The sequence below is a fragment of the Notechis scutatus genome, chromosome 4, assembly GCF_049901735.1.
Source record: "Notechis scutatus isolate UNSWTSFEM ecotype Mainland chromosome 4, rNotScu1.2, whole genome shotgun sequence".
NCBI lineage: Eukaryota > Metazoa > Chordata > Lepidosauria > Squamata > Elapidae > Notechis > Notechis scutatus.
This window is the reverse complement of record NC_142012.1, coordinates 29398931-29411584: the sequence shown is the minus strand read 5'-3', so window position 1 is coordinate 29411584 and position 12654 is coordinate 29398931. Positions and strand designations below refer to the sequence as shown.

The 12654-nt window shown below is 43.5% G+C and overlaps 1 protein-coding gene across 1 annotated transcript; it reads left to right on the top strand.

Moving 5' to 3' along the window:
- The first annotated feature begins 8137 nt into the window (after nucleotides 1–8137).
- Nucleotides 8138–11079, top strand: POU4F2 (POU class 4 homeobox 2). Its single transcript, XM_026668640.2, has 2 exons — nucleotides 8138–9430; nucleotides 10045–11079. Exons 1-2 carry the CDS (start codon nucleotides 9137–9139, stop codon nucleotides 10981–10983), a joined length of 1233 nt encoding a protein of 410 aa, XP_026524425.1. The 5' UTR covers nucleotides 8138–9136; the 3' UTR covers nucleotides 10984–11079.
- The last annotated feature ends 1575 nt before the right edge of the window (nucleotides 11080–12654 follow it).

Here is a 12654-nt window from a genome sequence, read left to right as displayed (position 1 = left end):
TGGAGAAATTAACTACATCTGAAAAAACTACTTACAAAACAGATTTCACATCCTAGTTAAGAAAGGTTGCTAGCTTCAGGAAAAATACTCTTCCAGTAGACTTTGTCATCCTAACCATTTAAGGTTGGCCATAAACTGCACACATCTTACATTTAATACATTCATAATCTAGTTAAATTCAGCCAACAATGGATCTGAATAAACTTGAGTGTAATCTCCCTTTACATCTGACAAACAAAAGTATTTCATTCTCTTGTAATGTTTTGAAAGAGTGTGCTAATAAATCATTCTGAGTGAAAAGTTATCAGAAATGGAAGAACTTATGCCCTATGACCTATATGGCTGAGCACCTGCTAGTATGGAAGGTTGTAAGCTGAGAATCAACATAAATACATCCAACACGAAAAAATTTCTTGTGTTTTTCATATATTTATTTTGTCCATTCCTGTACACCAAGGCAATAACTCTTATTCCACTTGAATCCTGATCAGTAGCTTGCTCACATCCTTTTCACATTAACTGTGTTCCATTTTCTTTGTCTAAGGTACTGAATGGTTATGAATACTAAGGACAGTCACTCAGTAATTATTTTTTAATTATTAATTGTTTTGTTAGACTCGTATTTTTTTTTGCATTGTATTTTCACTATTGTGGAGCTAAATTGAAATATAGTTGGGTTTCTAGGGAGTTTCCCTTATGTATTTTTTTCTCCTGTGATAACATTACTTCAAATTCTGTGCAAATACATTTTGAGTAGCATATAGTTTGCTTCTGACTTGAAGCAACAACTCCTACAGCTTTACAAAGCAGCTCCAAAGTAAATTGAGCGGATGAAGCTTCCTTGACACACTTTCTATTCAAATATCCTGCTTAGCAATTTCAATCAATTGCCAAGAAACATAAACCCAGCAAGTATTTGCTGACTACTGTCCAGTAAGACCTGTAGTTCTCACCCTTAACCCCAAAGAAATCATGAATTCTGGAAAGGAACAGAAATTATTCAGATGACTAACTGTGTTTTCTCAGCTTAATACGAAAAGTAGTTAGAACTCCATTTCTACCAAGGAAGAATGCATTGCATTTCATTAGATGGCTGTCTTATGCATCAAATTGGTCCATTATCCGATCAATGGCAATCATTCTCTAAACTGATCTCTTTACATTATTTTTTTCTCTCTCTCCCTTTTCTCCAAGTCTGAAATTTTCCAGTAGGCAGAAAATAAAAGGGCACATGACCCTTTTAAGGTTTCTGAACTGAAATGGGGAATCCTAGTGAAGTTGAAGGCGTAGAGGTCCCATCAAAGATCAGGTTAACTTTTTCATAGAAACCTGTGAAGTATGTCCCATCACATTTTCCACCAAGTGGAACTCCGAAGCATCTGTAGAATTGTCATTTACCTGGCAATTACATTCTTATTGAACTCATTTTGGAAGACCCCAGCAAAGAATTATGATTTTTGTCAACTAATCAAGTTTCTTGAAGAGTCCAACTTTCCTGTTTAGTTTACAGAAAGAGAATTTAGAATGGTCAATAATCAACAGTGTACACATGTAACAGCTGGATCAATTTCAGATTCAGCTAAGGGTGAGGGGAAAGAGAGAAGTGAGCAAATAGGTAGCCAAAAGGCAGTGAGTTTAAATGCACACATTCAAGGCAAGCTCTCCCAAGAACTCCTGGATAAATTATGCAGTGGGATTTCTGGATTTCTTTCAAGTAATTACGTTTCGATTTCTTGCATTTCTTTTAGTGCCAGGAAGCACAAGGCGCCACAGATTGCAAAAAGCTTCATTGATTGTTCCGTGCTTTAAGTTTGATTTCGTGACTTGACTTAACTTTAGAAAAAAGGTACATTCACTGGCCGGGGAACAACTAGCAGGTAATTGCCAAAGATAGCTCCACTCTCACTGCTCTCTTCTTGGAAATGAAGGACATCAGGCTTCAGCAGCAGAACAACTAATTCCAAGGGAGCCTGGCAGAGATGCGTGGACATTTACAGTACTGAAGAATTAGATGTGATAGGCATGGACTGTAAAATTGGTTACATTTTAACAGTACTGCCTAAATTGGAAAGGCTGTGTTTAAGTGCATACATGTATCCCTGTCCTCCCAAAAGAACCTGCATAAATCCCTTCAAGAATCTGTATGTGCAAGAAAAATGGGCTAATTTACTAGGGTTTTCTGCATGGGCTGACTCAATTCATATTCCATGGTCCCAATTCTAAGAGAATTTCCAAGTAAAAGTGCATCAGTTTACTTCTGTGCTGCATGTTTCCTCATAAGCCCCCCACACACACACAATCAATCAGTGACACTTGCCAATAAATATAGATAGAACTGCAGGGTGCCTGCCTAGCAAGCAGGCTCTGAACACAATGGAACTAAATCCAAGTTAAGAGTGGGAAGCTACTCTTATATTATGCTCCAACTATGGAACCTGTGGTGGTAGACATCTGGAGATAAGTTTGAAGCTGTTGACAGAGGCTTCTCAGAAAGTCCTGGGTAGAAACAGTGTTCTCCAATGGCTGGGAAGCCCTACAAATACACTTTCTACTTTCTTGGCTTCCTGATTTCCTGGATTTCCAGAACAAATTCACGTATCATGTTAAAATGCAGTAAATAGTTTGATTCTGAGATGACATCTTTATAGTGGTTGTGTCATTGTGACACATTCAGGGAACTAGATGAAGCAAGCTGTGTCTTATTATTATGAGCAATCTGGCTTTAATACTGCAGGAGAAAGGTTGAGCCTGCCCTTGTTTTCGCTTGTGCCCAATCTCTAGTTCCAGGCAGGCTCAACAACATTCCCCTCCCTCCCTCCCTCCCTCCCTCCCTCCCTCCCTCGAGGCCAAGTGTTGGAGCATCTCTTTGGGCTAGAAGCATCACTGGGGGAAGGATAAAGGAACTTCAGCATCTGGAAAAGGATCGGGGACTCACCTTATTTGTTGCTCATGTTACTGACATTATCTTGATGAGAATCAGTTAGGCACTTCTGAACGTGTTGGGAGGGAATAATTCCTTTTCTTCCCTTGCCACGCTACTGCAAGAGTAGGGCCGAGAGCCAAGTGCTCAGCTCTTACCTGAATTCAAGTCGTACTTCCCAAGCCTAGAGATTCTAGTTCTCCTTGGTGCTCAAGAGAAAAACTGAGCAAGTTGTTTCAGTCCTGTTTTCTATTTCAGAGTAGAAAGAACAGAAGAGACCTGCAAGCCAGGCTTCTTTTCTTCCTCGGTCGTGTGTTATATAATTAGTTTTCCATCAGATAACACTTGGCTTGAAGTAAACCCACCTGCTGGAAGCAGAACAGGGCTTTCCCGGAGAAACTAGTAACAGTTTAATGGCAGAATTTCACCTCAAGAAGAATAAACCCCTAGCGTGGGGTTGGGCAGAAGCATTTCCTTCACTCACGCCTCCTCCTTACTGCGCGTTTGTGTGTTTGTGTACGTGAGTACGCGAAAAAAAACCTAAAAGGCAACTTTTCAAAGTGAGAGCGCTTGTTCCCCCCACCCCCAAGTCAGAACTGCCGCCGCTGTGCTCTGTCCAGGGTCCTGATCCCAAATTGTTCTGCAGAGCCAGCACATAAATCAAAGCTTCGTGATGCCGCTTGGCTGATTTCACTGCCAGCGCTAGAAGCCACAGTATAGAATCTATAGTATATATTATGCAGGGTACGGAAGATGATGTTGTCGGAAATATGCAAGAACCGTTATCTAGGTAAAACGGCTGAAAAACTTTAAACCCTGAGAAATAAGAGTAATATTTCGAAGCAACTCCAGCAAACAGCTCCTTGATTCTCGGGGGTATAAGAAGAGGGAGCTGGGAGGACTGAAATAAAGCACAATCAGACTTGCAATATTATGTTATTATGCCCAATTTCAATAAAGATAGCTTGGGAGTTGATTTCCTGATCTGGTCTCCTGATGGAATTGACAATTAGATTATCCTGGAAGAATTTTTAGTATGGGGCAAAGAAAGTGAGGAAGTTCTTTGATCAGGTTCCTTCACTGAGAAACCACATAGAAGTGGCAGAGTTTAACTTTTATATGCTCTCGATAAAATGGAGATGTTAACCAATATGTCTTCATTGCTATAAAAAGTGGAAGGTATCTGTCAGTTACACTCCGATTAAAAAAATAGATATAAAGTAATTGTAACCAAACTTCCTGCAAAACAAATGTAGGATTTCCAAAGAATGTAGCCTGCATCTTTAGTGGATTAAAATTTCATTTGGCACATTATGTTTAGTAAAATATGAATGTGTAGCTTTAAATTTTAATCATAAATCAGAACAGAGATACATGAGAGGTGACAGAACTTTATGCACAGATGTCCATGGAGGTCAGGCAATGAAAGAGTGGCTCTAATTTCATTTAGTCACATCCATTTGTGGTGAAGCCATACTGAATACCAGTGGATTTGGAAGGCTTGCAAAGGCAGCCTTGCCTTTGTACTAAAATGTTTACACTGTTTAGGGATAGCTGCATTTCACATCTATCAAAGGCCATTCAGTGACCTAATATATATAAAGTGCAAATAGACAAAGAGGCCTCCAAATCCAAAATTATCCTTAAATCCTTTGGTCTTCTTCGTCCAGCCAGATTTTCTGATCATTTGTACCAATCCCCAGATAAGAACATCTCTTTCCTTAATAGTGTGAAAATCAATAAAGATTTGGTTGTTCTGCAGAACTAACAATTATCAGTATGTTTGCCCTGGAATATCTAATGGGTGCTATAGAATTAGGTCTATAGCTGATTTCTCACTAAATTCACAGAGGCTACGATCTCACAAAGGTTGGTATCCAAAATATATTACATCAGGTGGCACAGCTTTATTTCCTTGATGGGTGGTAGGATGGTTTTTAAAAATCTTTAAATCACAGAGGTTTGAATACATTTGTTTAGATTGTCCCATTCAGCAATTGTTCTGGGCTTGAATGATGAAATGAGGATTTGTTTCAAAGTCCTTTCTCAACCCCAAAAGGAAGTTTGCAAGCCTAACTGAGGAGAGGATCATACATATTTGCTGACAAGGTCACCAGCTCACCGTTGAGCTACCTAAGTTTCAGTGAACTGATCATATTATTTAGTAGAGATTTAAAAACCCAGCATTTCCCTAAATGCTTTGAACTGCAACCCTAATCACTTCAAACTTATTTACTGTGATTCTGGGAAGGATAGTCTGTAATCTTAATCATCTCCAGGACTTCTTATTGGGAAAGGCTAGTTTAATCTATATTATAGCAGGTGAATAAAACTATTTCCATCCTGGCCAGACCTCTGAAAAAAAACAACAACCATGGAGATGATGATGTTTAAATAAACTTAACTAAACGTAGCATTAAAGTTTATCTACTTCTATCACAAATACACTCTCCATTAATGAATATATTATAATCCTTTATTTACTGGAAGTGTGGTGACAAGTGTTTAGCATTTTGGAGAACACTTGTCAATTGCTATTAAAATCAAGATTAATTCATATTAACGATATGCATTCTCAGTTCTCCCAAGTGACAGCATGCATTAGAACAACTATTGCAAGTAATTAAATTCAATACATGGGGGTCAAATATTTTTAAAAGCAGTATTTAAACTCTAAAGTTCATTTGAGAAACATGCATGAAATTCAGGTCATCTTGTTAGTTATCGTTTGAAAGTTTTATCTTAAATCTTTTGGGGGAAATTTGGGGAAATATATTGTTTTGCTTTTATTTTTCAATTTAAGTACTAAATGGCTGTTTATTTTAAAATTCCGTATCTGTAACCAAATAAACAACTTCCCTGTCAGATCACTATAACTATGAGCATGCCAGCTATTTTCTCCTTGCTTTTTCTCTTTTGCCTTCTAAATTTATTTTAAATATAAAACAGTGAAAATACAAAAATATTATCTGTGGATTTTTATTAGGCTTTTGAGATGTTCAGTAGTTTAGTCTAATTAGACAAGCCAAAAGCCTTTCGGAGATTAAGCAAATTGGACAACCCTTGTTAATTAGAACATAATTTAAAGTTTGAAATTATATCACTGATAAAGTAGCCTAATTAGCATCACAATATGGTAATAGTCTACCAAGACAGTCATGTGGAGGGCTGGTATGAACTCCTTAAAGGCTTGCAAGAATCTGTTTCCTTTCTATGATGTCATTAATAAAAGATTTCTATAGACTTCAGGCTTTCAATGGGTACATACAATTTATAGTACACACAATGCATTAGCCCATAGTGTGGCTTCTTTTTTTTTTACTATTATGAAAACTAATAAATTCGTCAAGCTGAATTAAGCATACAAATCAGATGAGGCATAACAGATTACATATTGAAGCACCATGTCTCCGGAGTCTAAATGAAATTTCAATCTAATAATTCCTTCCTGGCCCGGCCATAATTTGTTTAGAGATGTTGTTCCACTCCTTTCCAAGCACTGTTCGCACAATAATTAAATGATACTCAAGCTTTTAACTTTGATTTATTTCATTTCACTGAGCTGGCGACAGTGAGGGCTGATACAATGGATTTTCATTTATATATTTATTTCCTTGGAAATTACGAAGCCTACAGTCTGGGGCGAGAAACTCACTGAAGCTGCCTTGTATGAAATTAAAGAAAAATGCGAGGAGGGAGACGGGGAGAGAGAAGAAAAAAGCCTACTGCACTGAAATTAAAAGTAGACATAAGGTTGGGCTAATAGGTTCATAGAGTCGAGCATTGTGTCTCACGCAAAAGTCAACTGGATGTATTGGGAAAGGCCACAAGCGTGGGATCTGGTACTGTCCCAGCAATCATGTCTTAAAGTACCTATGATTCAGAAGGTTCACAATGGCCATCAAAGCAATAGCGTCTCGACGGTCTCAGCAGACATACCCGCCAAACCCCAAAGACGGTTCCCAACTGTCATGACCTTGATGGCCCATAAGACTTCTTTAGTTTTGAAATCAGAAAATGATGAACCTAAGCGTGGCTTCAGGCATAGCTCATGAAGTACTAAGGCGTCAAAGTGCAGAAGAGTTGCCCGAGGAACCCTGCATTCTGTAGATGAGGCGTTCGATTCCCACAGCGTTGCCGTCAGCTTGAAGCGCTTCAGTAGAAAGCTTGGGAATTCCTTTCAGAAATGCGTAAAGTCAAACTGGGCTCAGTTTAAAAAAAATAATAATTTAAAAAAAAGGGCTTGCTGGCGGTTGACAAGGAGCATAACCACCAGCGGTCTTCGCTGCAGCGGCTCCTCCTGCAGCAGCCCCTGCCCTTTAAGGCATCCACAGCAAGACAAAGGTTGACGGGCGTGGGAGTGACTGAAGAACAGGAGCAGCGGTAGCGGCGGCCACAAGCTCCGGCGTCGCCCCCGCCCCCCCGCTCTGGAGTAGGGGGGCAGCAGCAGGAGCAGCGAGAGCAAACTCCCAAGAGTCCGCGCGGCAGAATAAAATCGGGCGCCGGCAGCAACTTACCCGGCTTGTGCCAGCCGCTCACTCGGGCGGCGCCATGTGCTCGCGGGGGGACTGTGTGTGTCGGCGAGGAGTCCTTTCCGCTGCATCTGCGCAATGGGCTCTCTTAGGGCATCTCTTCCCCGCGCCACCTCTCTAATTTCAGTGTGGTGGCTAATGAAAGGCGGCCATTCGAAGTGAAAGGCTTTTACAATTTCTCCATACCCCTTTTCTGCGTTTCGCTCCCACCCGTGTTTCTCTCAGCCGTGCCACCCTCGCTCCGCATCGCCCTTCCCCATACTGGGGCCGTCTACACGTACTTGACTTTCATTCCCTCTCACCCATCACCCACCCCGAAAGCTTAGGTTGTCTTGTCCGATGTTTGGAGGCCATAGGAGTTTTTAATTCAAGGCGTTTCGCAGGGCTGCGGTTTGGGAAAGGTTGTCCTGACAGGTACGGGTCTCCAAAGTTCATTCACCAGAAAAGGGGCGCGGAGAAGGAGCCAATTCAAAAGAAAACTACGCCAAAGCAGCATAATGATTTTTCTGACCTTTCAACCACAACAGCCCTTCTCCCAGGAAAGCTCAAGGAACGCTTCAGAGATACGTTCCAAACAGCGGGCCGTCCTCGGCAGACCCAGCCCTCCGCCTCCGAGGAGCCACCGGACGCCTCTCGAGCCGAATAAAGGGCCAAGGCGCGACTTTACCCGCGCTTTTTCTCCCTCACATTTCACTTTGGCTCCAGCACAGGCGGTTTGCTTTTTCCTCGAGTCCTTTCTCCCAGCTTTCACGTCACCACACAATCTCTCACACACTCTTCTCACATCGTTTTCACACCTCCCGTCAACATATTTCTCATGAAACTCCTTTCTGGTACGTCTCGCCGTTCTTTTCAGCATTATGTAAACGCCAGTCTTTTCATCCATGAGCGCACGCCCGCGTACCTACCCACGTGTATACACGTGGGGCAAGGATAATAGCATCGCGCACCCGGACGCCTTTCGCCACCGCCGCCAAGCTTTCGCTTCGCGCTCAGCGGCTCTTGCCGCCCCACACGGCTTTCGCAGGACGCATGCGCCTCTCCCCAGTCAGCCCCAGCTTTGCCGCCATCCAATGGGTGGCGAGGAGCGAGAAACAGAGGGAGAGAGAAAGAGTCACCCAGCGCAGTTACTCCGGGGTCTCTCCCGCGAATAGGCACCTGTCAGGCCGAGGTGTACCTCAGCCGGCGGCTGAAGGGCGGCTGAGCCAAGAACAATAGGGCGCCCCTCGAACTGGAGCAGGGCAGGCAGGAGTAACTGACAGCCGCAGTTAGGTTCCGAAGGCTTCGCTGGAGAGGAAGGAGGGGTATCCGGGTGGCAAAGAGTGGGGCAGGTGGAACGAGGGGACGTCTCGGGACCCTCAGCGGAGGACAAGAGGCAGGAGGAGAAGGGAAGACTGACAAGGATTTGGCCAAAGGAGGGGCGGGAAAAGACTTTCCCCAAAGAGTCGCGAGCAAGCGAGGGAGGGCGGGAGCGAGGAGCGTCCGGCGGGGTAGCTGTCGGAGCAGTTAGACGGCGGAGCGAGACGAGAGGTGGCGGCTGAACCGGCGGGGGAGAGCTAGGCAGGCGCCTGCAGTTTGTGCGGCGGAGGCTGCGACAACTTCTCCGCGCGCCTCTTTTCCCGCCTCGTCGCCGTTTTGTTCTCGCCGGCATTCCGGACTCGGACCCGGATCGCCGGCAGCCACGATGATGATGATGTCCCTGAACAGCAAGCAGCCCTTCAGCATGACTCATGCCAGCGGCGGCAGCCTTCACGAACCCAAGTACTCGGCCCTGCACTCCGCCTCGCCCTGCAGCTCCTCGGCTGCCGGCGCCGCAGCGGCTTCGGCCAGCTCGCCCAGCAGCAGCACTGCAGGCGGGGGCAGCGGCCGGAACAACGCTTCCAATAGCAACAGCGCCAGCAGCAGCACCTCCAGCAGCAGCAGCAGCAGCACCAGCACCTCCGAGGCCCTGCGCCGTGCCTGCTTGCCCACCCCGCCGGTAGGTCGCTCTCGGGGCCGGGAAAAGAAGAGCAGCGCCAGGAAAGAAGAAATCACCGCTCGATCTCTTCCCGGCCACACGCTTATTTCATTGGGAGGCGGCAAATCAGTCCGGCACCTCCCGCCCTCCCCCAAACCTACAGAGGCTTTCAAGGGAGCTCCCACGAACTAGTATAAACCAGGGTGCTAGTCCAGCCAGGCTATTTGCGGCTCTGTGTGTGCTTGTGTGTGTGAGAGAGAGGTGGGGGGGGGGGGAGAAGAGCTGCTTTGGTTCCCGCTGTCCCTGGCCCTTACTTCGTCTTACCGCTACTTCATTCCTCATTTCTCCCGCCCTTCACTCCCTTTGCTTTCTTTCATAATCTTTCTTTCATTACTGAACCATTTTTTACTTTCCTTGTCCCCCCTGTTATCTATCTTCTCATTCTCCTTCCTTTCATGCCTCCCACTTTATTTCGTTCCTTCCAATTCTCCTCCCTCTCTCCTTCCTTTCCTGTTTCTACCACCCTCCACCCTCATTTCAACAGGGACAGGGTTGGCTTGGATGGCACTCCAAGGAGAACAGAGTGGAATTCCCTCTTGGCAGCAGTAATGTGTGCCTTTTATTTGCAATTTCAGAGCAACATCTTCGGAGGTCTAGACGAGAGTCTACTAGCCCGCGCAGAAGCCCTGGCTGCGGTAGACATTGTGTCGCCAGGCAAGAGCCACCATCACCACCCACCACATCACAGCCCCTTCAAACCTGATGCCACCTATCACACCATGAACACCATCCCCTGCACCTCGGCTGCATCTTCGTCCTCGGTGCCCATCTCGCACCCCTCTGCCCTGCCTGGTCCCCACCACCACCACCACCACCACCATCACCACCACCAACCTCATCAAGCTCTGGAAGGAGAACTCTTGGAACACATCACACCAGGACTGGCATTGGGTGCCATGACAGGCCCCGATGGTTCAGTGGTTTCCACACCGGGCCATGCCCCTCACATGGGCAGCATGAATCCAATGCACCAAGCAGCTCTCAGCATGGCGCACGCCCATGGGCTTCCCTCGCACATGGGCTGCATGAGTGATGTGGATGCAGATCCACGGGATTTGGAAGCCTTTGCAGAACGGTTCAAACAGCGGAGGATCAAACTAGGGGTGACTCAAGCTGATGTGGGCTCAGCCCTGGCCAACCTCAAGATCCCCGGGGTGGGATCCCTAAGTCAAAGCACCATCTGCAGGTTTGAATCCCTCACCTTGTCCCACAACAATATGATTGCTCTCAAACCCATCCTGCAAGCATGGCTGGAAGAAGCAGAGAAATCACACCGGGAGAAGCTCTCCAAACCAGAGCTCTTCAATGGGGCGGAGAAGAAGAGGAAACGCACTTCAATCGCTGCTCCTGAAAAGAGGTCCCTGGAAGCCTATTTCGCTATCCAACCGAGACCTTCCTCAGAAAAAATTGCAGCCATCGCGGAGAAATTGGACCTCAAGAAGAACGTGGTCCGAGTGTGGTTCTGCAACCAAAGGCAGAAACAGAAGCGGATGAAATACTCTGCTGGGATTTAGTCTTTGGAAATCTTTCTGCTTTAGGGGGAGGACATAAATATCAAAAAGACAGAAAAGATATTTCTCTTTCCTGGAAAGAAAGAGACCAAGCTTCAGAAAAAAAGAGGCAGATTGAGATGTGTTTGGACTGATTGGACAAAGTATCAAGTTTAGAAAGTTGGCAGCAGATTTTATCTGGTTTGCAGGCTCAGACTTAAATTGGCATCAAAGAGAGACTGATTTTTGTGAAGGCAGATAACTCTTTATAAAGGACGGAAGACATATCAAGTAAGAATTGTTTTTATTCTTAAAAAACATCACCTTTGCTGAGATGTAAAAGTACCCTTTACAGCTATTTTTCAGGATTTTAAAAAAAATTAAGTGATTAAAGAGACTGAAACTTTAATCTAGATTAGAGAGGCATCTTAAAAGTATTTTGATTTTTTAAAAAAATAGATGGCAGTTTCTCTGTCATTAGACAGCATATTATAAATATATATAGATATATTTTTACTGTGGTTATTACCCATTTCCTTCTCTGAAAAAATGCAGAGGGAAAATTTGATCCTGCTGTGCTTTTAAGAACTTTTAAGAGGTATTATTAGACTACTGCCAAACTCCTGTAAATTATTAATTTATCTCTCTAGTAACTTCATTTTGTGCTCATCCTAATTAATTGCACCTCTTTCATCAAAGGTCTGATTAAAAAAAGTAAAATAAAACAGTATGGTTAATGTAAATTAATTATTTTATGTTGGTTAGTAGAGTTTATGAATTTGTGCTTTTTTCCTTCTTATACAAAACTTCTTCTTGAGCCATTTGTATATGTCTCCAAAATTAAGATATGAGTATTCTTATTTGTGAGGCGTTCTCACTCTATAGTGGCTGTCTTGCGTTGTTTGTGTAGTCTGACTCACTTGTCCAAGGAGGTATTTGTTGACTGCGTTACATATTTAATGGGGATTCCCCCACATAGTTTCCACACCCTCCGCCACACGCACTACTTCAAAAAGAAGCACTTGAGTAGGTGACTGTGGTGGTTTTGTTGCTTTGGATTCCCTTTCATTCAAGTATTGTCTATTCCTGATTCTGACACTAGTTCTCCTTGTTCAGATCTCCTAGTTACTCTTTTATTCCCTTTGTTTGCAATAGATTTGCATTAAGTTTGGAGGTTTTAGAGGTAGAAAAGCCAAAACTACAGTAGAAAGAGTAAAGGAGTGAGACAGTGAGTGGACCGAGAGAGACAGTGCACTGTTTGTAAATCCACATTATTTGATATAATTCTCTTGGATCTCCCTTCCCCCACCCACAGGTACTTAGATTGCGGTACCATTATGTATTGTAAATGATTCATTTGAGATTGATGCACATACAATTATATTCTTACGAATTTCACTGTATTGCTGTTATGTTTAAAAGTTATTTGAAGTTTTACCTCTGTACATTATAACAATTTGTTTTGTTAATAGAAATTATTATTATGGCAATGTATTAATTTACTCAAAATGTTGTCTAATTGTCTTTCATTAAAAAATATTTTAACATTTTATTGACAAACCTATGTTTTTCAGGTTCCTTTTACAGGTATAGATTGTATTACTGAACCTGAAGCACTTCCAGAATGAGTATAGATATTTATTTATATGGCAACAGAGTCATAACATTCGTTGTTATTGCTAAATCAGTATGCTT

What these genes read in the sequence shown, in the direction of transcription:
- POU4F2 (XM_026668640.2), top strand. Translation starts at nt 9,137, where the DNA reads ATGATGATGATGTCCCTGAACAGCAAGCAGCCCTTCAGCATGACTCAT. An exon ending in CCTGCTTGCCCACCCCGCCG is followed by an intron (nt 9,431 to 10,044) that starts GTAGGTCGCTCT and finishes TTGCAATTTCAG; the next exon opens with AGCAACATCTTCGGAGGTCT.